The sequence below is a fragment of the Bubalus bubalis genome, chromosome 18 (assembly GCF_019923935.1).
Source record: "Bubalus bubalis isolate 160015118507 breed Murrah chromosome 18, NDDB_SH_1, whole genome shotgun sequence".
Lineage (NCBI taxonomy): Eukaryota > Metazoa > Chordata > Mammalia > Artiodactyla > Bovidae > Bubalus > Bubalus bubalis.
The window spans coordinates 65,763,413-65,785,209 of NC_059174.1; the positions used below are offsets into that span (position 1 = coordinate 65,763,413).

General features: G+C 54.3%; 2 protein-coding genes and 1 long non-coding RNA gene across 6 annotated transcripts; 2 read left to right on the plus strand and 1 right to left on the minus strand.

The window, feature by feature from the left end:
• Positions 1 to 1,065: 1,065 nt before the first annotated feature.
• LOC102398210 (tigger transposable element-derived protein 1) lies at positions 1,066 to 10,137 on the plus strand. Of its 4 annotated transcripts, none has more exons than XM_044931804.2 (3): positions 5,626 to 5,859; positions 8,159 to 9,603; positions 9,804 to 10,137. In XM_044931804.2, the coding sequence occupies exons 1-3, from the start codon at positions 5,785 to 5,787 to the stop codon at positions 10,060 to 10,062; spliced, it is 1,779 nt and encodes a 592-aa protein (XP_044787739.2). In that variant the 5' UTR covers positions 5,626 to 5,784; the 3' UTR covers positions 10,063 to 10,137. The 4 variants fall into 4 exon arrangements, with proteins under 4 accessions (XP_044787738.2, XP_044787739.2, XP_006067345.3 ...); XM_025270422.3 differs by adding an exon at positions 6,342 to 6,943 and having other exon boundaries at positions 5,739 to 5,859; positions 8,159 to 10,137; XM_044931803.2 differs by lacking the exon at positions 5,626 to 5,859 and adding an exon at positions 1,066 to 2,337 and having other exon boundaries at positions 8,159 to 10,137.
• Positions 10,138 to 11,875: 1,738 nt separating this feature from the next.
• Positions 11,876 to 12,688, minus strand: LOC123330192. The gene is made up of 2 exons (XR_006545938.2): positions 12,555 to 12,688; positions 11,876 to 12,207 (listed from the first exon to the last, which is right to left on the minus strand). It is a non-coding gene; the product is annotated as an uncharacterized LOC123330192 (long non-coding RNA).
• Positions 12,641 to 18,712, plus strand: LOC102398530 (tigger transposable element-derived protein 1). Its single transcript, XM_044931070.2, has 6 exons — positions 12,641 to 13,200; positions 13,451 to 13,594; positions 14,081 to 14,537; positions 14,660 to 14,713; positions 16,332 to 16,411; positions 16,782 to 18,712. Exons 3-6 carry the CDS (start codon positions 14,138 to 14,140, stop codon positions 18,525 to 18,527), a joined length of 2,280 nt encoding a protein of 759 aa, XP_044787005.2. The 5' UTR covers positions 12,641 to 13,200; positions 13,451 to 13,594; positions 14,081 to 14,137; the 3' UTR covers positions 18,528 to 18,712.
• The last annotated feature ends 3,085 nt before the right edge of the window (positions 18,713 to 21,797 follow it).

A 21,797-nucleotide genomic window follows, 5' to 3' on the forward strand; every position in this document is an offset into this window, starting at 1 on the left:
CCCCGTCTGCAAACGGGGGCGACCCCCGCTCCACTCGCGTTGCTCCTGCAGCTGGAGGTACGGTGCGAGCTTTGGGAAGAAACCGGCGTTTATTACTTTCGATTTCGAGGCCGCCTGATCCCGTGAGTCTGACCTTGGCTCCTCAAGGCTTCAAGTCGGCCTGAAACCCCAGGGGAAGGCTGGGCCTCCGCGACCCTGCCGGCCCTGCGGAGCTTCCCGAACTACATCGAATAGCAGCCCGGGCGGGCGGCGCTTGCCTCAGGGAGCCGGGGCAGATCCCGGTGCCACCATGGAAACGGGGCGGGGACTCCAGGCTCTGTCGCCGTGGCAACCCGCGGTGATTGCTGCGCGGCGCGCGACAACCCTGGGCCCGTCCACAGGGAGCGCCAGGCCCCTGCCCCGTGCCCCGCGCCCCGCAGGGCTGCCGTCCGGGTCCCTGTCCAAACCTTCCCGGCCCAGGGGCCCCCGCCTTCACCTTGGCGCTCAGCTGGCCGCACCGCGCTCCCGAGCTTGCGCACTCGCCGACCTCCCCTCCCGGCCAGACTATAGCTCCCAGAGTGCTCCGCGCAGCAGCGCGAGCGCTGCCTCGCGCCCCCGCCCCCCGCCTCAGTTTTCACGCTCGCCTCAGTTTCCACCCTCCTCCCGCTGTGGTGCCAGGCAGTGTTTTCCCGGACAGTTGGGCCACTCTCGGGGCCCTGTCTCCCCGCTCTCCCAGCCTCACGTCCAGGCGTTCCGGCACCCGTCGACGCGAGCAAGCTTCTCAGGGGGAAATGCGCCGAGCACCGCCTTCCGGGCAGCGCATGCTCCCCAGCAAGCTTCCTGAATTCTCTACGGGGCTTCTGGGAGTTAGGGCTCTGCACCAATCACGGCCCTCGCTAGGACGCCCTCAGCCCCCGTCTCCATGGAGACTCCCTGTCGAGACTGGGTCACCCCTTCCTCCGCCCTGGGGACCGCAAACGAGCCTGCCATTTTCGCTTCCCCCTCCCCCCGCCCCCCATCCCCCCGACAGAGAGCCGGGGCCTCGGGCCCGGCCCGGGCCCGAGCGGTGTGGTCGGTTGGCCTTCCGCGCGCGTGCGCGGCCCGTTGACGCTCTTGTGTTGTCATCGGCGGTAGGCGGGCCCCAGGCGTCTCCACGGTAACCGGTGGGCTGAGCAGGTGGTTTCCAGGGCAACCCCGTGTACCGGCTGGTGTCGGAGAGGTGGGGTGAGGGTAGAGATGTCGAGCGAGCGAGATAGCGAGGAGAGAGTGAAAGTAAGTGAACACATAGTGACAGAGACACAGGCAGGACAGACAGCGGAGAGGGCTTTCTACTCTCAGAGACCTAGATCAGAGAGTCAGGGCTGGTCAGACGTGTATCAGAACAGTTAACAAGAGGGAGAGAAATCAGGGCGGGGATGGTGAGGGAAAGGAGAGACTAAGGGAGAATCGATTTACAGCGAGACGTGCAGATAGCGAGATTCAAGGGCCAGACGAGGATCAGGAGTACAGAAGCAAGAGGAAAGACGTGGACAGAAATTGGAGATAGAGTGAAATGGGTCGAGAGTTTTCAAGGGCTCAGAGAAGGGTGACAGCAAGAAGAGAGACAGACGGAGCAGGAGGGACACTTGTTAAGGAAACTTACCCAAAACTTGCAGATAAGAGAAAAAAGATGGCTCGAAGTCCTAGCACCGTCTCTAGTAAGACTTCTTCAGGTTGTCTGATACCCTTAGCGAAGCAACTCTTTTGAGCAGAGTTCAGATACTGTGACGTTAGATGCTAACTTGTAAAAGGTTGATAGGTTGTAAATGCTTTCTGTCCAGGAGAGAAGGGTACCCCAAGTTTGTTTTTTTTTTAACCACCCTGTAGGACACTAAGATGCCTGCCCACTCCTGTGTGGGACACCGACAATCCGACTTTGCGCTGTTATTTCAGTGTTTGATTGTTCTTTCACCTTCTCTGTTGTTTCTTCTCTCTCACCTTCCCAGAACCACCTGTGTCATCCTGCTAGTTCCTTCCAGCGGTAAATACCTCTTTGACACGTGCTCACTGAGTTTGTTTTTAGCGGTTTCAAAAATTAAAATTTTGACAGTCTGAAGGCTACCATTTCTCCCCGAATGTGGAACAGATAGGAAGAAAGAGAAAACAGTGAGAGAGACCCAGGGAAGGAAGGCGGTACGAAGGATGATGGAAAGAAAGAGACCGGGTCCCAGCTCAGAGGCTCCAGTGGGCCTCTCGGTGAGCTGGGCCCCAACTCATCCCGCATAGGGAATGTGAGCCTCACCCAGGCCTGGGGATGACCCTCAGAGCGGCTGGTCCAGTCCATGGAAGACTACTGGGAGTCACAACCAAAGAAATTCTGTGAGTACTGCAGGTGCTTGATAGTGTACAATAGGCCTAGTGTTTACTTTCTTGAAAGAGGAAAGAATCATAAAGAAAATGTGTCAAGGAGGATATGTGAGATTTAACAGGAAAGCCTGGAGAAGGGAAAGGAAGAAGAAAAAGGATCAGAGGAGTTTACTGCAGTGGAGGTAGCTGCCCTGAAAGGATACTAACAGGATTTGAAAAGGTTTGGCTCAGAGTCAGAAATTTCAGAGCCAAGCATATCGTTAGTGACCAGTGCTGTTCCATTCATCTCTGCATCAAAATCAGCAGGAAGACAAAAAAAGACCCTTCAAAGGGCAGATGGGCAGAATGAGTTATCTCTGAGGGTTACCATTTCTATCATGATCTTATCACAGGAGGACCTCAGTGGGAAAAACCTGAAGGATTTCAAGGAAACTTAGAAAAGCAGCAGTGAAGACTGGGTAGAAGGATTAAGTGAAGATGGTTATACATATTATTATAACCGTCAGGGGAATCCAGATGGGAAAATCCTGACGATTTCATTCCAGAGTCTGGTGATCTCTTATCTAGTAAAGTCAATTAAAAGTTACTTGGTACCCTGGAAGAGTCCAAACTATCAGATTCACATAGTTACTGATGGTGGAACAGGAAGCAAAAAAGGGAGAGGGGAAGGAAAGGTCTCTACAGCAATGTAAGAGCTAAAAATAGTTTAAGGAAGAAGCTAAAAATAAAGTTTAAGGAAAAAACTAAAAATAGTGATAAAGGTACTGAACCAGAAACAGAAAGAAAACAAATACCTAAAGGAAGAGTTCATCAGGTCCAAATGAAGAAAAATCCAAAACTCATTAAAAAAAAGAAAAAAAATATATATAGTGGATCAGTGGTAAATAATCTGCCTGCCAGTGCAGAAGACTGGGTTCGAGTCCTGGTCTGGGAAGATCTCGTATGCTACAGAGCAGCTAAGCCCATGCACCGCAACTATAGAGCCTGTGCTCTAGAGCCCGGGAAACCTACTGAAGCCCACAGCCCTGGAGTCCTTGCTCCACAACAGAAGTCACCTCAATGAGAAGCCCACGCACTGCAACTAGAAAGTAGGCTCTGTTCTCTGCAACTAGAGAAAAGCCTGTGCAGCAATGAAGATCCAGCACAGCCCAAATAAATACAATTAAAAAAAAATCAAACCCATATGGAGAATGGGAAGAAATTAAACAAGATGTTGAGTCCCATGAGGAAGTAGATTTGGAACTTCAAAGCGCTGAAAATATGTATCAACTTTGGAAGTTGATGTTGGTGGGGAACCCAAAGTGGTCTCCTGAAGTTTGTGCAAACTCATATCCACTGAGTCAGTGATGCCAGCCAACCATCTCATCCTCTATCGCCCCTTTCTCCTGCTCTCAATCTTACCCAGCCTCAGGGTCTTTTCCAGTGAGTCGGGTTTTTGCATCCGGTGGTCAAAGTATTGGAGCTTCGGCTTCAGCATGAATCCTTCCAGTTAATATTCAGGGTTGATTTCCTTTAGAATTGACTGGTTTGATCTCCTTGCAGTCCTAGGGACTCTCAAAAATCTGTTACTGAAGAATGTGTGGTGGGTCCATCTCCTTACTGCTCAAAAGCCAATAAACAGGCCAGCTTGGTTGAAAGGAACGTTTGCTTCATATCAGATGCTGGCAACTGGGGGTGGAGGGTGTCAGACATCTGTCCAAAGGCGGACTCCCACCCCCACCCTCACCCCCAACAAGCAGGGGGCAAGAGCTTTTATAGACAGAGGAGGGGGGTGGCTACATGCAGAAATGGCACAGTCATCTCTAACTGCTGCTGCTGCTAAGTCGCTTCAGTCGTGTCCGACTCTGTGCGACCCCATGGACGGCAGCCCACCAGGCTTCTCCGTCCCTGGGATTCTCCAGGCAAGAACACTGGAGTGGGTTGCCATTTCCTTCTCCAATGCATGAAAATGAAAAGTGAAAGTGAAGTCGCTCAGTCGTGTCTGACTCTTAGCGATCGCATGAACTGCAGCCCACCAGGTTCCTCCGTCCATGGGATTTTCCAGGCAAGAGTACTGGAGTGGGGTGCCATTGTCTTCTCTGGTCATCTCTAACAGTCATCTTCAAATTGGTCATCATTGGTCTGACCAACATGATCTTGGTTGTTTTAGGTATAGTTAATCTTCAGTTCTAGGGTCCATTTGTTCACATTTCTTTGCAGCCAGTTCTTGGAACTGTGGCAGCTCATATCATTGGTGTAGTCTGGTCATCGTGTAGTTCTCCCACCTGGTGTTTTGGTATCTATAAGACATCTCACAGGATATGGCTCAGAATATTATCTATAGCCCTTGAGAAAAAACTAAAGGTCCTTGATTATGCTTGCTGCTGCTGCTGCTGCTGCTAAGTCGCTTCAGTCGTGTCCGACTCTGTGCGACCCCATAGACGGCAGCCCACCAGGCTTCTCCGTCCCTGGGATTCTCCAGGCAAGAACACTGGAGTGGGCTGCCATTTCCTTCTCCAATGCATGAAAGTGAAAAGTGAAAGTGAAGTCGCTCAGTCGTGTCCGACTGTTAGCGACCCCATGGACCACAGCCCACCAGGCTCCCCCGTCCATGGGATTTTTCCAGGCAAGAGTACTGGAGTGGGTCGCCATTGCCTTCTACATGACTATGCTTAATGACTACAGTATTATTATTTAGTCTCCTTTGTTTTGTTTCAGCATTTCTCTCATCTCTGATTAAACTTATTCTTTGACTAAAGTTTTCCACAGAAAAAAAGGCCAGCACAGGACTTGGTGGTGGTGGGGCAAGGACCATATAATCCTGCTCCGTTTCAAGTCTTCTCCCACACCAGAATTTGAAAGTATCGATGCTTCGTTGCTCAGCCTTCTTTATAGTCCTACGTTCACATCCATACATGAATACTGGAAAAAACATAGCTTTGACTATACGGATCTTTGTCAAATTTTAAACAGGCTTTTCACTCTCCTCTTTCACTTTCATCAAGAGGCTCTTTAGTTCCTCTTTGCTTTCTGTCATTACAGTAGTATCATTGGCTTATCTGAGGTTATTGATATTTCTCCAGGCAATCTTGACTCCAACTTGTGATTTATCCAGCCTGGCATTTTACAGGTTACTAGCATACATATAAGAAAAGTAGATTATTACAAATTTCATGAAAGAGGAAGAAAAAAAGAAAGTGATGAAAAGCATACTCAGAAAAGACAGGAGAAGGAAATTAATAGGCAAGAAAGCCACCCTTGGATAGACACGGCTTTGAGCTCCCCCGCCCGGACTTAGGTCTGGGCGGGCTCCTCATAGAACTACATTTCCCAGCAGGCCCTGGGAGACCGGGCACAGCAGCAGGCGCACCGTGCGGGCGGGACCAACGCGGCCCCCTCCAATCCTGGTCGTCGCCCGGCAACCTCCGCCTCCGCCGCTAAAGATGAAGGTTGGGCTCGGCCGCCGCTGGAAAGCGGCGAATGAGGCAGGAGATGAGGAGGCTCTGCAGCCCCGCCGGCCCATTTGAGGCAGCCGGCCCATGTCGCGGTCCGGAGGTGAGGGCCGTCGGCCGCGCGGAAGCCGGGGCTCCGTGGCAAGGGGCCGAGGCGCCCATACACTCAGTTCTCGTGGGGGGAAGGGAACGGACGCGCGGGAAAGGGGCCAATGGGAGTCTTCGGCGGCCCCGCCGCCTTCTGGGAAATGTAGTCTCGCGCCTTCCTCCACGGCGGGCTTGGGGACTTTGTAGAGGGTGAGGGAGAGAATGGGAATATACGGAGGAGTGTAAAATTGTGGGTGAGGAGGCGAAGGCATCGATATGGAGAGAGAGGGACGGGCGAGTGACTTGTTCGGAATTAGGTGCCTTTTTCCTGGAAGCCTTCCCCATGCCTACGCTTCTGTACCCCAGGTGCAACCCTTGGGTCCCTGGAGGTACTCTTCGTGGGTGCCATAGACACTCCCCAAAACACAAAGACCTGTCAGGCACCTGTCCTTGTTTTTCGCACGTTTTCCTTCAAAAAACTTTTACTGTTTTGACCAGGTGCTACTTTCACATGGTTTGAAATGCAAAAGGGACAAACTGAGAAATGCAAAAGGGACAAAGCATCCCTTCAGGGTGCTTCATTTGGTAAGTTAGCACAGGACCATAGAATGCCTCCAGAGTGCCAGGCTCTCCCGCTGGGGACTCAGCTGGAGTACTCTGTAGGTACAGCTCCTGCCCTGAGGCAGTGTGTGATGGATGCATGATAAAGGTGGGGAGGGCTTCTCTGATCAGGTTACGTTTGAGCAAAGGCCTGCAGAAGAGGGAATAAGCCATGCCTATTCGAGGGAAGGGCGCCCTGCTGTGCACCAGAGCCACAGTAGCCAAGGCCCTGGGCTGGGGGTGCCCTTAGCCTGCCCTAAGGATGTGGTCATGAGTAAGCAAAGGAGAGGAGGAGGCTTAGAGGCCCTTGACACAGCTGGTGATGATTGTGGCTTTGACTCGGGGGTGGGAGGTCTGGGAGGACCCTGAGCAGAGGCGCCATTGGTTTTTTGGTGGGGAGGGCAGCACTTCGCAACTTGTGGGGATCCTAGTTCTCCAGCCAGGGATCAAACCTGTGCCCCCTGAAGTGGAAGCTGGAGTCTTAACCACTGGACCGCCAGGTAATTCCCCCCTGACTTGTGTGGAGAGGTTGGCTGCTGTGTGGAGAACCACCCTCTCTGTCCCCACGTGCTCCACAGTGATGGCATGATTTAAGGAAGTTCCCTTCTATGTTCGTTTCCTGTCATGGCTGTACCATATTACTACAGACTTAGTGGTTTCAAACAACACAAGTTTATTAAGAGTTTGGAGCTCTGAAATCTGCAGTGGGTCTCCTGGGCTAACGTCAGGATATTGGCAGGGCTGGTTCCTTCTGAAGCTCTAGTTTTCAGTGGTCACATTGCCTTTTCTTTTTTTTTTCTCACATTGTCTTCTGAGTGAGTGAAATTTTTTGCGTCCTCTTACACAGATCCCTGATTTGTGTAGGGCCCACTTGGATGACCCAGGATAATCTCTGCCTCTTAAGATTATTATCTTAATCACACCTGTCCCTTTTGCCTTGAAAGGTCATTTACTCATTGTTTCCTGGGATTAGAATGTGGATGTATTTAGGAGGCATTATTCAGTCTCTCATACCGAGTGAGAAGCATGGAGATGCTTCTGCTCATCAGTGTTTGGGAGGTGGATCAGGATTTCTAGACTCTCTTCGCATTCCCTTATGGTTTCAAGAGTTTTGCTGGGGGAAGAGCAAAGTCTCCTGACAGATGTTTTTGTTTTTTTTTGATGTGTTCAGCCTCTTCATTTATTTTTTAATTACAGGACAATAAAATATTGTGATGGCTTTTGCTAAACAGCAACATGAATTGGCCATAGGTATACATATGTCCCCTCCTTCTTGAATGCCCTCCCCATCACATCCCTCTAGGTTGTCACCAAGCACCGGCTTTGGGTTCCCTGTGTCTATATCAAACTCTCACTGGCTATCCATTTTATGTATGGTAATGTATATACTTTAGTGCTATTCTCTTAAATCATCCCACTCTCTCCTTCCTCCACTGTGTCCAAAAGTCTGTTCTTTATGTCTGTGTCACCTTTGCTGCCCTCCAGCAGACCTTTTTGATCTCATAAACGAAAACTAAGTGAAATGCTTCTCTGGTTGCAAAGAATGCTCAGAAGTGTGTATGCAGTTTGGTTCGCATTAGGGAGAGAAGGGACTGGACCTGCCTTCAAGGCAGTGGTCCGCAGGGCTGCGGGCTCTAGGTCATAGCACGGGAGGGCCAGGCGGTGGTCGCGGCTCTCTCGGACTCACAGTAACTCCCGTGTGTTCCCCTCTTCAGGCAGAGATGGCGTGGCAGGAGAGGCCCAGGGGCCACTGTGGCACGATGCTGGGTACCGCCGACGGGCAGAGGGAAGAGAGTGTGCTGAGATGCATGGATCGGGGAGGCAGCCTGAAGCCCCCCCAGCTGCAGGGCTTGGGGAAGGCACCCCTCGGGATTGGCCTCCGCCACAGTGCCAAGCGGGACCGGAAATCCATCACCCTGCATGTGAAGCTGGAGGTACTGCGGCGCTTTGAGGAGGGGGAGAAGCTGACACAGATTGCCCGGGCCCTGGGGCTGGCCACCTCCACGGTCGCCTCCATCCGTGTCAACAAGGACAGGATCCGGGCCAGCTCTCAGGCAGCCACGCCCGTCTGCACCATGAAGCTCACTCGTTGCCGGGGTGCACTGATGGGCCACATGGAGCGCCTGCTGAGCCTGTGGATCGAGGAGCAGAAGCGGCAGAACCTGCCGGTCAGCACACTGCTCATCCAGGACCAGGCACGCCGGCTCTTCGCCCAGCTGCAGCATGAGCAGGGCGGCGGCAGCCGGGCCGAGACCTTTGGGGCCAGCAACGGCTGGTTTTCCCGGTTCAAGGTGCGCCACAACGTGCTGCTGACGGAGGAGCCGGCTGTGGCCGACGCCCAGGCTGCCGCTCGCTACCCGGCAGTGCTGCGCGCCATCCTGGAGGAGGGCTGCTATTCACCGCGGCAGGTCTTCAATGTGGATGAGACGGGCCTGTTCTGGAAGCGGCTCCCTGAGCGCATGCTTCTGGCACTGGAGGGGACAGCTGGGCCCGGGCCCAAGGCCTCTAAGGACCACCTGACCCTGCTGCTCGGTGGCAATGCGGCTGGTGACTTCAAGCTGAAGCCCCTGCTGGTGTACCCCTCGGAGAACCCGCGTGCCCTCAGGGGCTGCTCCAAGGCCAGCCTGCCTGTGGTCTGGCGCTCCAACCGCAACGACTGGTTGACACCCGTCATCTTCCAGGAGTGGTTTACTAGCTGCTTCTGCCCTGCTGTGGAAAGCTACTGTGCCAGCCATGGCCTCCCGCACCGTGCCCTGCTGCTGCTGGACAGTGCACCCTGCCACCCTGCCCACTTGGGTGGCCTCTCAGCCCATGTGCGGGTCGAATTCCTACCCAAGAACACGTCCACCCTGATCCAGCCCATGAACCAGGGTGTCATCACTGCTTTCAAGGCCCAGTATCTGCGCCGCACACTCAGCCAGCTGGCCCAGGATATGGGCGGTGCAGACCAGCCCTCCGTGTGGGAATTCTGGCGCAGCTACACTGTCATGACTGCTGTGGACAACATCGCTGAGGCCTGGGCGGAGCTGCAGCCCGCCGCCATGAACAGTGCCTGGAGGAAGCTCTGGCCCGAGTGCGTGCTGGCTGGTGCTCCCGAGCCCAGCGCCGTGCCCCAGTTCCCCTGCAGAATCGAGGCACTAGCCAGCCGCACAGGCCTGGGCGACGTGGCTGAGGCCGATGTTAGCCATCTGCTGCAGGCCCGCGGGGAGCCCACGCCCACCCCCCTGGGCACGGACGGTGGGCACACCCGTGGCCCTCGGCTGCCCTGCCAGTGTGGGAAGGGCCTGGCCTCTAGAAGACCGGAGTCGGAGGCCACAGGGGGTGCGGAGGCCGAGGACGCAGTTGTGGTTGCCTTGTGCCCAGAGCACCTGGCCCGGGCCCTGTCCCACTTCGCTGCTGGCCTGCAGGTCCTCTCAGAGAACGATCCCAACCGGGAGCGCAGCCTGTGGGTGGCCCGGGCTGTCCACTGTGCCCTTGCCCACCTCCGGGAGCTGCTCCGGGAAAGGAGGCGACAGGCTTGGGCTGCTGCAGGGCCTCCAGAGGCCCCCTGATGGTGGCAACAAAAGCGACGTCAGGAAGCCTGCACTCAGCCCAGGTGGGGCCCGCAGAGGGTGGGTGAGTGGCCACGGCACAGACTCTGAAGGACAGACCTCTTTAAATGACCTGTGTGATTTGAGGCTTGGGCCTGATTGCAGATGTGCTTTGTCTGATGAGTTTTGTTTCTGGAGGGTAGACCCTGCCACGTCTCACTCATGGTTTTCATACCTCATGCACGGCCAACTTTGTACAGTGGCACACAGAACGCTAGGCTTGAGGGCAGTGTTTTCTGATTGGCAGATGAGCTGCGGGACCCAGGAGTGCCCATCCATGTCAGAGACACACCCTATAGAACAGCAGTTGCCAAGCACAGCCCACCAGAGCAGCCTTCCTTGTGGTAAGGGGCCATGGTTGAGACGAGCCTCTCCTGTTTGCCAGCCCTGACTGTCCGTGCCCTATTGTGACTTCCCACCAGTTCTGGATGGGGGTTTCCTACTGTCCTGGCTCACCTTCCATGCCATCCTCACCCCTCTGGGCTTCCATGACTTGTGTTGTCTGAGCCTGCACTGTGCCAGAGCCTATGGGCATGTGTGGCTTTTGATACCAGGCACCATTCCTTGCTTTGGAGATCTTTTCTTCCCTGGGTTTCTGTGCTGTGGTTATCTTGGCTTCCCTCTAGCCTCTGAGGCCGAACTTTTGTCACTCTGATGGTCTTCCAGATCTAGAGCTCTTTGAAAAATTTCAGTCATTCCTGAGGGTTCAGTGGCCTCAACGTTCAGCTTGTTGTTCTGTCCCCTTGTTGCTGTTCAGTCTCTGTTGTGTCTGACTCTTTGCAACCCCATGGGCTGCAGCACGCCAGGCTTCTTTGTCCATCATCTCCTGGTGCTGTGCGTGCTAAGTCACTTCAGTCATGTCTGACTCTTTGCCAGCCTATGGATTATAGCCCACCGGCATCCTCTGTCCATGGGATTCTCCAGGCAAGAATACTGGAGTGGGTCGCTATGCCTTTATCTCCCGGAGTCTGCTCAAAGTCATGTCCATTGAGTCGGTGATGCCATCCAACCATCTCATCCTCTGTCACCCCCTTTCTCCTGCCTTCAGTCTTTCCCAGCATCAGTCTTTTTCAAGTGAGTCGGCTCTTTGCATCAGATGGCCAAAGCATTGGAGCTTTAGCTTCTGCATCAGTCCTTGCAATGAATATTCAGGGTTGATTTCCTTTAGGATTGGCTGGTTTGATCTTGCAGTCCCAGGGACTCTCAAGAGTCTGTTCCAGCACCACAATTCGAAAGCATCAATTCTTGGGCACTGAGCCTTCTTTATGGTCCAACTCTCACATCCGTACATGACTACTGAAAAGATGATAATTTGACTAGATGGACATATGGACCTTTATCAGCACAGTGATGTCTGACGTACACTGGGGTATCCGCCTGAGTCTGCAGACATACCATGTGGATTATCAACACAAAGTCTGCAAGCGAAGGTGTTCTTGTACCCCAACTAGATGAGCCCCAGGTGGTGAGACACGGCTGTCTGGCCTCCTTTCAACACAGGTATCTGCATGTGCCTGTGTGGGTGCACGTGCATGTTCACACACACCTACTTGTACACACATGTGCACATGCACACGCGGACACACCAAGAGTGAAGTTGGGAGAGAGCGTTCCTGTCACTCAGCTAGCACTTGCAGTGGTGGGCATGCTGTCGACACATAAAAGCGGCCTGAGCCACGGCAGGGGTCCAGCCTTCCAGGGAGAAAGGTCAGATGTGGCCCCTGGCCCGCTTTCCTGGCAAGAGCAGCCAAAGGGATGGCAAGAAGAGAAGGCGCTTTGCTGAGGAGCCTGGTGACTGACTATATTAATAAATTACACAAATTATGGGCATTTGTAACATGTTGGGTGTGGGGAGACCAGGGTGGGAGAGATTGGTTTCAGAGCTGCCAGTCCAGAGGCGGTTACGTTCTGTGTGACAATGGCTACGATGGGCGACCGGGGAAGGACCCAAATCCAGCGGGACCTATAGGGGAGGTTTTCTGGGCGGTGGTGCCCAGCCTTTGGAAGCCGGTCATTTCAAAATGCCAGGCATCAGACAGGGACGTGTTGAGGCGGCCCAGCATGGTGTGGCTGGTAAACGCCTGTGGACGGGGAGGCAGAAGGAGCCCCAGTGGAGTCGGAGTGTGGTCCAGCGGCTGGAAGAGACAGGACTCAGTGCGAGGAGATGCCACATCCTAACGGAGGGAGGGGTAGAGACGCAGGTGAGGTCGTGAGGCAGGCCATGGTGGAGAGGCCGCGCGCAGGCGTCGACCCATCGGCTCCTTTCCTCAGAACCAGGGACAGGACCGGACCTCAGCCAAAGCGCAGTGGAGCACCGGTCTCGGGGGCCCTGAAGAACTTCATTCCCCAGCTGCCCCCTGGGAAATGTAGTATCAGCAGCTGGGCTGAGCGGGTCTTGTGACAAGCCAAGGACTACATTTCCCAGCGGGCCTCAGAGGCGGAGCGGGACTCGCGCCAATTCCACTTCCCGGCGCGGGAGGTTGTCACAGAGCTGCAGAAGCGTCGGGTTACCCCCACTCACCTCCGCTGGCTAGCGTGCAGCGTCGTGGGGAGGTGGCTGGGGGCTCGGGAGAGGGGGCGAGGGGCAGGGTGGGAACAAGGCTCCGGAAATAGTCCGTGGGGCGGCCAGAAAACTCCTGGTCCTGGGACCCAAGGGTGTTTAGTCGTCTTTTCTGCACGGTGGCGTTGTTCCACGCCAGCCGGCGTAGCTCCCGAGGGCAGTGAGTCCGCGGGAGACAGCAGGCGCGTGGGGAAAAGCCCGAGGCAGGGTATGCAGCTGGCCAGAGGGCGCGGGACAAGAGGGCGGAGGAGCACCACCCGCTCCATGAGTCCCTCAGCGATTTCCTCGGATCGGCGGCGCGGGGGCTGCTGGGACATGGAGTCCGGTGGGACTGGGCCTGTCCCGGAAGCGAGTCGCGGGCGGAAGTGATCCGCGAAGAGCTGGGCTCTCGCCGCGCTTCAGGGTCAGTTCTTGTGCATCCGCGGTGGTCGCTTTCTTGGCGGAGTTTCTGGGCCTCCGGCCGGCGGTTCCCAGTTCTGTGGACACACTGGGTCAGCTTTTCCGCCCAGCTCCCCCTAAACGCACCTCTCCTGAGAAGTCTTCCTGGATTTCTGCAGCTCAGGGCACCTCCCTGCTACCGCTGCACCTGCGCGCGTGCCCCCCTGAGGTGAGAGTGCAGGCGGGTCTAGGCAGGGTACTCGGGGGTCAGAACCCGGCTGTTTGGGCGTTGTTGGACTGAGCGGCCTGGCTCAGGGGATCCCTGACAAACCCTGTTAAAGCCATGCGTTGGCACGGAAAATGATCTATGTTCTTAAGTTACAGTGGTAGCAAATGACCGGTGGAAAGATAGAAATTCAGATGCTTTGCAGACGTTACAAAAGGAAAAGCAGGTGTCTTCCTCCAATTCCTTTCCCCAGAGTTGCCAGCTGAGGAGTTGCTGGTTTTCAGGATCTTTTGGTGAACACTTACAGCAGTAGCTCCAGTTTGCTGTTTGGAAATTTGACCATTAAACAGGACCGGGCCCCAAAGGAGCCAAAGGTGAAGGAAGGAAGGCCCTGAGGGTAGGCGCCCGCTCTTGCTCTGCCTGTTTTGCTGCTCTCCTTGTCTCCAGCTGCCGTCGTGGACTTCTCCTTTCTGTCACTCCTTCCAGTGCCCTGCAGACTGCATCCTGCACTTGTGCAGTTGGTCTCTGGGCTGGGACCCTCCCTGGTCACTGGGCCTCCGCTAGTTCCCGCTAACACCTCTGCCTGGCTGCTGACCGGGTTTTCTGTCACTGAGACACTGGACATGTCCACACTCCCTCCCCAGGAGCAGCCCTCCTCCTTGGCCCAGTCTGGCCTGAACTCCTGAAGGCTTCCCTCCAGGACCCTCTCCCTCACTGTCCTAACCAGGTTCCCAGTACAAGGTGTCCTCCACCAGCTGCCCAGGTGGCCGGGTTTGGGGATGCTCTCCCTCACGGCAAGTGGCCTTGCAGGGTGTAAGTGGGTGGAGGGGTGTGGGTGGTCCACAGCCCTGATTGGGTGTGTGTGTGTGTGTGTGTGTCCCAGGAAGACGGTGCGTGTGGCTGAGTGAAGACGGGGAGGCCAGCTTCCCCACGCCTCACCATGGCAGCTGACCCGGCACCCTTCGGTCAGGAGGAGCTCGTGATCATCAAGGTGGAGGAGGACGAGGACGTCCCGTGGGATCCGGAACCGTTCTCCAAGCCTCAGCCCCACACCCCTCTGCCTGCTCTCGGTTGGGACCCCCGGCTGTGCTTCCGCAGCTTCCGCTATGAGGAGGCCTCGGGGCCCCGCGAGGCGCTGGTCCAGCTCCGGGAGCTCTGCCGCCAGTGGCTGAGGCCCGAGGTGCACTCCAAGGAGCAGATGCTGGAGCTGCTGGTGCTGGAGCAGTTCCTGGGTGTGCTGCCCCACGACACCCGGGTCTGGGTGGAGTCCCAGTGCCCTGAGAGCGGCGAGGAGGCTGTGGCGCTCGTGGAGGACCTCGCTCAGATGTTTCAGGAGACTGGTGAGCCCCAGGGACTGGGCTTGGGGCAGGGGAATGTGCAGGGGGACCCAGCCCATGACTGTAGGTCCTGAGTGCCTGCTCACTGTGTCCCGGCCCTCTGTGTCCTCATTGCTGGGAAGAAGACTCAGAAGCCATGACCTGTTTGAAGACTTTCCTAGCCTGTGAGCCTCCCAGAGGTGCGAGCCTGCAGTTGCCGTGGCATTTCCCCCCTGAGGGTACTCTGAGCCTTCCTTTTCTTTTTCTTCCTGGAAAATTCACTGAGTGCATGGCATGTGCCAGCCCTGTGGGTCCAGTGGGGAAGGGAGAGAGCAAGGTCCTTTTCCTGGTGGAGTCCAGTCTGGTTTGAGAGTTGGATGATGAGACCCTCCAGTCACAAGTAGGGTGTCCTCGTTTCTCTGGAGGGAGTGGGGAAAGCCCGGCCAAGGGTGGCTTTGCGGTTCGTGCTGTACAATGTCTTCACCTTGGTCTGGATGTGCACTTACCCACCTGAGGAGGTGACAGCCACGCAGCAGGCAGGAGAGATGGCTGGTGACAGCCATCAGTTCCCTGTGGCCTTTGTGTACTCGTTCACTCAGTGTCTGTGCAGCTCCTTTGCCTGCTTGGCCCCTTGTATCAAGGGGTGGAAACCATAGCACTTCAACAAGCAAACAAAAACCCATCTTTAGTAAGCTGTAACACACATGTCAAAAAGTCATCTAGTTCATGGGTTTTAGTATATTCACGAGGTTGTACAGCCACCACCTGTGTCTAACACCATAGTGTAATCACCTTCAAATGAACTCTGTGCCCAGCAGCAGTCACTCCCTGTTCTGCCCTCTCCCAGTGCCTTGGCAGCCGCTAACCTGCTTGGTGTCTCTGTGTACTTTCTTACTTTGGATATCTTAGTAAATGGAGTCATACAGTATGTGGCTTAGAGGATGGGCTTCTTTCATTGAGTGTAATGGTTTCAGCGTTCATGGTATAGTATGTCAGTATCTCACTCGTTTTTATGCCTTGTCATATCCAATTGTATGGTTATAGCACATTCTGTTTTTGTTTTAACTGTTAATGGATGTTTGGGTTGTTGGTACCTTTTGGCTGTTAGGGTTAATGCTCATGTGAACTTATGTATACTTTGTTTGTGCAGACAGATGTTTTCATTCAGGGTCCCCAAGACCACCCCTTAGGCTTCGTGATTTGCTAGGAGCTGCAGGAATCGACAAGACTGTTATAGTCTTGGTTGTCGTTTATTACAGTGAAAGGATGCAGATTAAAGTCAGCAATGGGAACAGGTGCCCAGTCTGTGAGACACCAGGCATGAGAGTCCAGAGTCCTGTCCTGTGGGAGCTGTGTGGGTCATGCTTAGTTCCCCTGGCAGTGATGTGCCAGCATGCCTGGGTGCTGTCCCCCGGGGGTCTTGCCTGATGTTACCAGGCAGAATCTTCCAAAGGCTCTGAGGTCCCCTACTGGGAGCAGATCAAGGGCCAGACTTTTGCTGGGAGTGTGCAGGGCTTGGACAGCTCAGGCCTGCTGACATAGCTCTTTACTGACTACTCAGCTGCAGCCAAAGGAAGCATCTGATGACTGTTTCCTTGGCATTTCTGTGAGTTGGGTTTCAAAGGCCTTGGGTGTGCTCTCGAGGTCGCACGTGTGCAGGTCAGAAGGGGCTGCCACCCTCTGTGAGTCCGAGGGCAGCGAGGTCTCATCCATCTTTGAGTCCCCGGCCAGTGTCCAGCTGCATGTTGACCTCTGGGTGTCCGACCCCTGTGTCCGCAGGGCGGGGCTGCAGACACTAACACTCCCCTTCCCCCTCAGCCCTGGTCCAGGCCCCTCCCGAGGACCAACAGCCCGGAGACCTCGCAGAGCCAGCCAAGCCCTTCTCGGATGGAGCTCAGGTGAGCTGTGAGTCCTCCACAGTCAGAGATGCCATATCCTGCTGAACTCTGCCCCCTACCCTTCTTCACCCCAGCCCTGGAAAGGTCACCGTAAGCAGCTATGCCCAGCACCCCCTGGCCCCCCGCCCCAGGTCCCTCACCCTTGGGTTGTCCCCTGCCTGGCACCCTGGTCCAGGCTCACACCATCATATACAGAGTTCAGTAAGTCCCTTGTATGTGAATTTGCCGGTTGCAGACTTTTAAAGATGTGAACATGTGTTTGCATGTCCCATCACGTAAGTTAGTTCATGTGTCTGGGGTACATTGTCACATGTGTGCAGCCTCTACATGGGGTTGTGTGTTTTGTGTACTTCACAGTACAGTAGTACAGTATCTTTATTTCAAGCCCAGGATGTCTGGAAGCAAGCGTAAAAGCAGCGGTGATGTAGCTGGTACTGCTAAGAAGCGCCATGCGATAACAATGGAAACGAAAGTGAAGATAATTGAGAGAGTGGAGCGAGGTGAGAAGATGACAGACGTAGCTCGTTCGTTTAACTTGAACCGTTCAACCATCGGCACGATTGTCAAGAACAAGGACAAGATCCTGGAACACGTGAAGTCTGCTGTGTCGATGATGTCGACGATCATATCCAAGCGGCGTGGGAAAGCGATGGAGGAGATGGAGAAACTTCTCAGCGTGTGGTTGCAGGACCAGCATCAGCGTCGAGCCCCGCTCAACATAATGCTGATTCAAGAGAAAGCTAAAAGCCTGTATGAAGACCTGAAGAAGAAATACGGCGAAGAATCAGACGGCCCGTCTTTTAATGCCAGCTGTGGCTGGTTTTATCGGTTCAAGGCCAGAGCCAATCTTCACAATGTAAAAGTAAGCGACGAGGCAATGAGTGCAGATATGGCCGCTGCCCGGGAATTTCCTGAAATCCTTCGAGAGATTATTGATGAAGGGGCGTATTTACCAGAGCAGGTGTTTAATGTGGATGAGACAGGACTGTACTGGAAGAGAATGCCAGACCGAAGTTACATCAGTAAGGAGGAAAAGTTGATGCCAGGTTATAAAGCAGCAAAGGACAGGCTGACTCTGCTGTTTGGTGGCAATGCTTCTGGAGATATGAAGCTGAAGCCTCTCTTGGTTTACCATTCAGAGAGCCCAAAAGCCCTTAGAAATATAGCCAAGGGCTCTCTTCCTGTTGTGTGGAAGAGTAACCCCAAAGCCTGGGTTACACAGGCCATTTTCCAGGACTGGTTTTTCCACCACTTTATTCCGGAGGTAGAGATATACTGCTTGGAGAAGGACATCCCATTCAACATTCTTTTGTTGCTTGACAGTGCTCCAGGCCACCCCCCGTTCATGGACGATTTTCATCCCAACGTCAAAGTAGTGCGTCTCCCACCGGATACTGCGCCCCTTATCCAACCCATGGACCAGGGAGTTATATCAACTTTCAAGAAATATTATTTACGTCACACTTTTCGTCAGGCAGTAAAGGCGAGTGATGAGTCAGGAACAACCTTGCGACAATTTTGGAAGGACTATAACATCTACAAGGCCATAAAAAACATTGATTTTGCTTGGCGTGAGGTTACAGCCGGCACCATGAATGGTGTATGGAAGAACCTTTGTCCACAGTTTGTTCATGATTTTCGTGAATTCGAGAAGGTGGATGAGGAGTCCAGAGAGGTCTTCAGCAACTTAGTGACCCTCAGTGAGAAGCTGGAGCTGGATCTGCAGGAGGATGACTTCATTGAACTCCTTGCCGTGCAACACGAGGAGCTCACAAACGAAGACCTGTTGGAACTTGAGGCCCAGAGAAAGGACGAAGAGAGACAGGAGGAGGAAGAACGAGGTGAAGAGCTGAAGAGATTCACAATGCAGGACATGGCCAGGGGGTTTGCTCTGTTTGAGGAGGCACTGTTCGTTTTCGAGGCCCAGGACCCGAATGTAGAACGGTACACAAAGGTTGAGGCAGCCGTTCAGAATGCAATCCAGTGCTACCGTGTCATCTACGATGAGAAGAAAAGAGCCACTGCCCAGACATCCCTGGATCGGCTTTTAAAGAGGGAGATGGAATTGAATCCAGCAAGGAACCAGAACCTGTGCCTCGAAGTCAGGCCTGAATGATGTCACAGCCCGCCCGCTGTCTCCTGTTGCTGACGGTCCTTCTCTCTGCCAGCTCCCCCTCCTCGCTGAGCTCCACCAGTAACTTCTTGCCTGTTCACTCCATGCCAGTCCCTCTAATCAGGTGTTGTGCTATACTCCTATACTTTCTAAGGTATTATACTGTAAGATTAAAGATGCTTTATTTATTTTGTGTGTTTCTTATGTATTATTTATGTGAAAAGTATTATAAACCTATTATAGTACTCTGTAGCCAATACTCCATACAGTACTATTATAGTATTATGTAACCAGTCCTTTATACAGTGCTATGCAGTACTGTGTAGCCAGTATTATATTCAGTACTATCACAGTACTATGTAGGCAGTACTGTATACAGTACTATCACAGTACTGTGTAGCCAGTACTATATACAGTACTATTGCAGTACTATATATAGTACTATCGCAGTACTGTGTAGCCAGTACTATATACAGTACTATGGCAGTACTATGTATCCAGTACTATATACAGTACTATAGCAGTGCTATGTAGCCAGTACTATATACAGTACTATTGCAGTACTATATATAGTACTACCGCAGTACTGTGTAGCCAGTACTATATATAGTACTACCGCAGTACTGTGTAGCCAGTACTATATACAGTACTATTGCAGTACTATATATAGTACTACCGCAGTACTGTGTAGCCAGTACTATATACAGTACTACCGCAGTACTGTGTAGCCAGTACTATATATAGTACTATTGCATTACTGTGTAGCCAGTACTATATATAGTACTATTGCAGTCCTGTGTAGCCAGTAGTATATACAGTACTATGTATCCAGTACTATATACAGTACTATGGCAGTGCTATGTAGCCAGTACTATATACAGTGCTATTATAGTATTATGTAGCCATACTAAATACAGTACTGTTGCAGTACTGTGTAGCCAGTTGTGTTAGTTAGGTCCCTAGGCTAACTTTGTTGGACCTACAGATGTGCTCTTGGAATAGAACTTGTTCTTATGTAGGGGACTTACTATAGTTTAGCAGTTTTTGTTGGACAAAGATAGAAATACAGTGGTAATTATTTATGTCTTCCGATTTTAAAGAAAAATGTAAAATGTAGGTGCATTCTATAGTAAATCAGACCTCAGCAGAAGTGTATAAAGTTTATGCCTCACACTCAGTCTGCCTCCCTGGAGATGGTCACTGTCACCCACTGTGTGTCCTTCATCCCTCATGTACACACGGGCAGTGCACACATGGATGTGTGCGTGAACGTGGGCCACATAGACGTTTCAAAAGAAAGCCCCATCCACACTCTGCAGCCCACTGCTGTCACTTCATTCGTGCCAGGCTCCCCTCCAGTGGTGCAGGCAGCCCCAGCCTTTAGTGGCTGTGTTGGAGTCGTCTGCCCAGGCTGATGGGGCATGGGGGCTGCTGTTCGCCTGTCATTCTGAGACACACACCATTATCTTGGCTCTGCCCTCTTGGGCTCTTCTTCCCTCCGGGTCTGCCTGTCCTCTGGATGGGACCAGAACATCTCTCTGTGTCAGGGGCTCCTGCGTGTTTGTGATCCTGGTGGGTAACCCAGGGTCTGCCCCATGACAAGAGGAACCTGCTCACACGAGGAAGGAGAGCAGACCAGCCCAGGAGTGTGGCCCGATGATGGGGGAGAGGGGACCCCACCCCGGCCCTCCCCACTGCCCACTGTCATTCCTGGGTGTTCCCGAGACACTGCCGGGCCTGGGAGCATCTGCAGCGGCCTTGCCAGACCTGCCCGAGTTGGGCTCAGTTGGTGTCCTGCCGGCAACTCTGAGACCCACTGGGGTGCTCCCGGGTCAGGCTCCCATCACCCGTCCTGACTGCGGGGCTGCCTCTGAGCGCTGGGCTGTGGAAGGACGCGGGGCCTGCAGTATGCCGTCTGGGCGGCTTTCCTCTGCACAAGCATTTCCTCCATAGAAACAAACACAGGATGTCCATGGTGGTACAGGGGCTAGGACTCGCTCTTCCACAGCGGGGAGCTCGGGTTCCACCTTGGTTGGGGAAACTAAGATCCCACAGGCCCTGTGGCATGGCCCCAAAATAAGTGAATTTAAAAAAACCCCACAACACACCCAGAAACAAAAGCCCTGAGTCCTGACACCCTTAGCGACACGGCTCACGTCTGGTAAGTCAGGGCCCCGATGTGGCAGCCGCCGCTGGCTGGCTGGCTCCTGTCCTTTGCCTGGCCACTGCCAAACGGGGAGCTGGGGTCGTGCACCGTGGCTACCGTCCCTGAGGCCAGGCTCTGACCTCTGGTAATTTCTGTGGTTGGTCTGACATCAGTTTGCGGTGTGTCCTGCCACCCTGGAGGCTTCACTGAGGCCTGCGAGTACTGGGAGCCCGGGCAGGTGGCAGTGGGTTTTTGGTGAAGTTTCTGTGGTCCGTGGGGCAATAATCCATCCAGTGAGCAGCGAGCTCCGGCCAGATATGGGCCGGAATCCCCCACCTAGAGCGAGACATCAGCAGGTCACCTCTGACGGTTTTCCCCAGGCCCGTGGGCACTTAGCACCAGTAAATGCCGCCATCCGTTTTGCAGCGGGTCGGGGCAGGGGCGGCCGCGGTCCTGAAATCGGCGGCAACAAGGTGGGAGCAGAAATATGCTGGAGAGAGCGGTGTGGGCCTGAAGCCTGCCCTGGAAAGGCCGCCGCGTGCGCGCCAGCGCCAGAGCGCGAAGCGGGACTGCAAGGACATTGACCTGCAGGTGAAGCTCGAGCTGCTGCGGCTCTTGGAGCCGGAGAGAAGCTCAGCGGGATCAGGAGGACTCAAGGGCTGTCCGCCACCCCCGTGGCTACTATACGCGACAAGGACAAGATCCGAGCGAGTTCGCAAGCATCCACGCCGCACGACACCGCCAGGCTGACGCACGGCCGCAGCCTGGTGATGAACATGGAGCGGCTGCTGAGCGTGCGGATCAAGGACCCGAGGAGGTGCGCGGCGCCCGGCAGCCAGGAGAAGGCCCTCAGCCTGCTTGTGGAGCTCAAGCGGGCGCAAGGCGCGGGGCTGGGCCTGAGACCGTCGAGACCAGCCGCGTCTGGTTCTCGCGCTTAAAGGCGCTGCACCGACTGCTCGCAGGTGCCCCGCGCCGCTGCAGAGACTGATCTCAGAGGGCGGCGACGCTGCCCGGCAGGTGTTCGGTGGGGAGGAGACCCGGTTGTTCTGGAGGCGGCTGCTCAGCAGGATGGGCCCTTCCGCGGCGGAGACGCCGAACCCTGGGCTCACAGGCGCCCGCGATCTCCT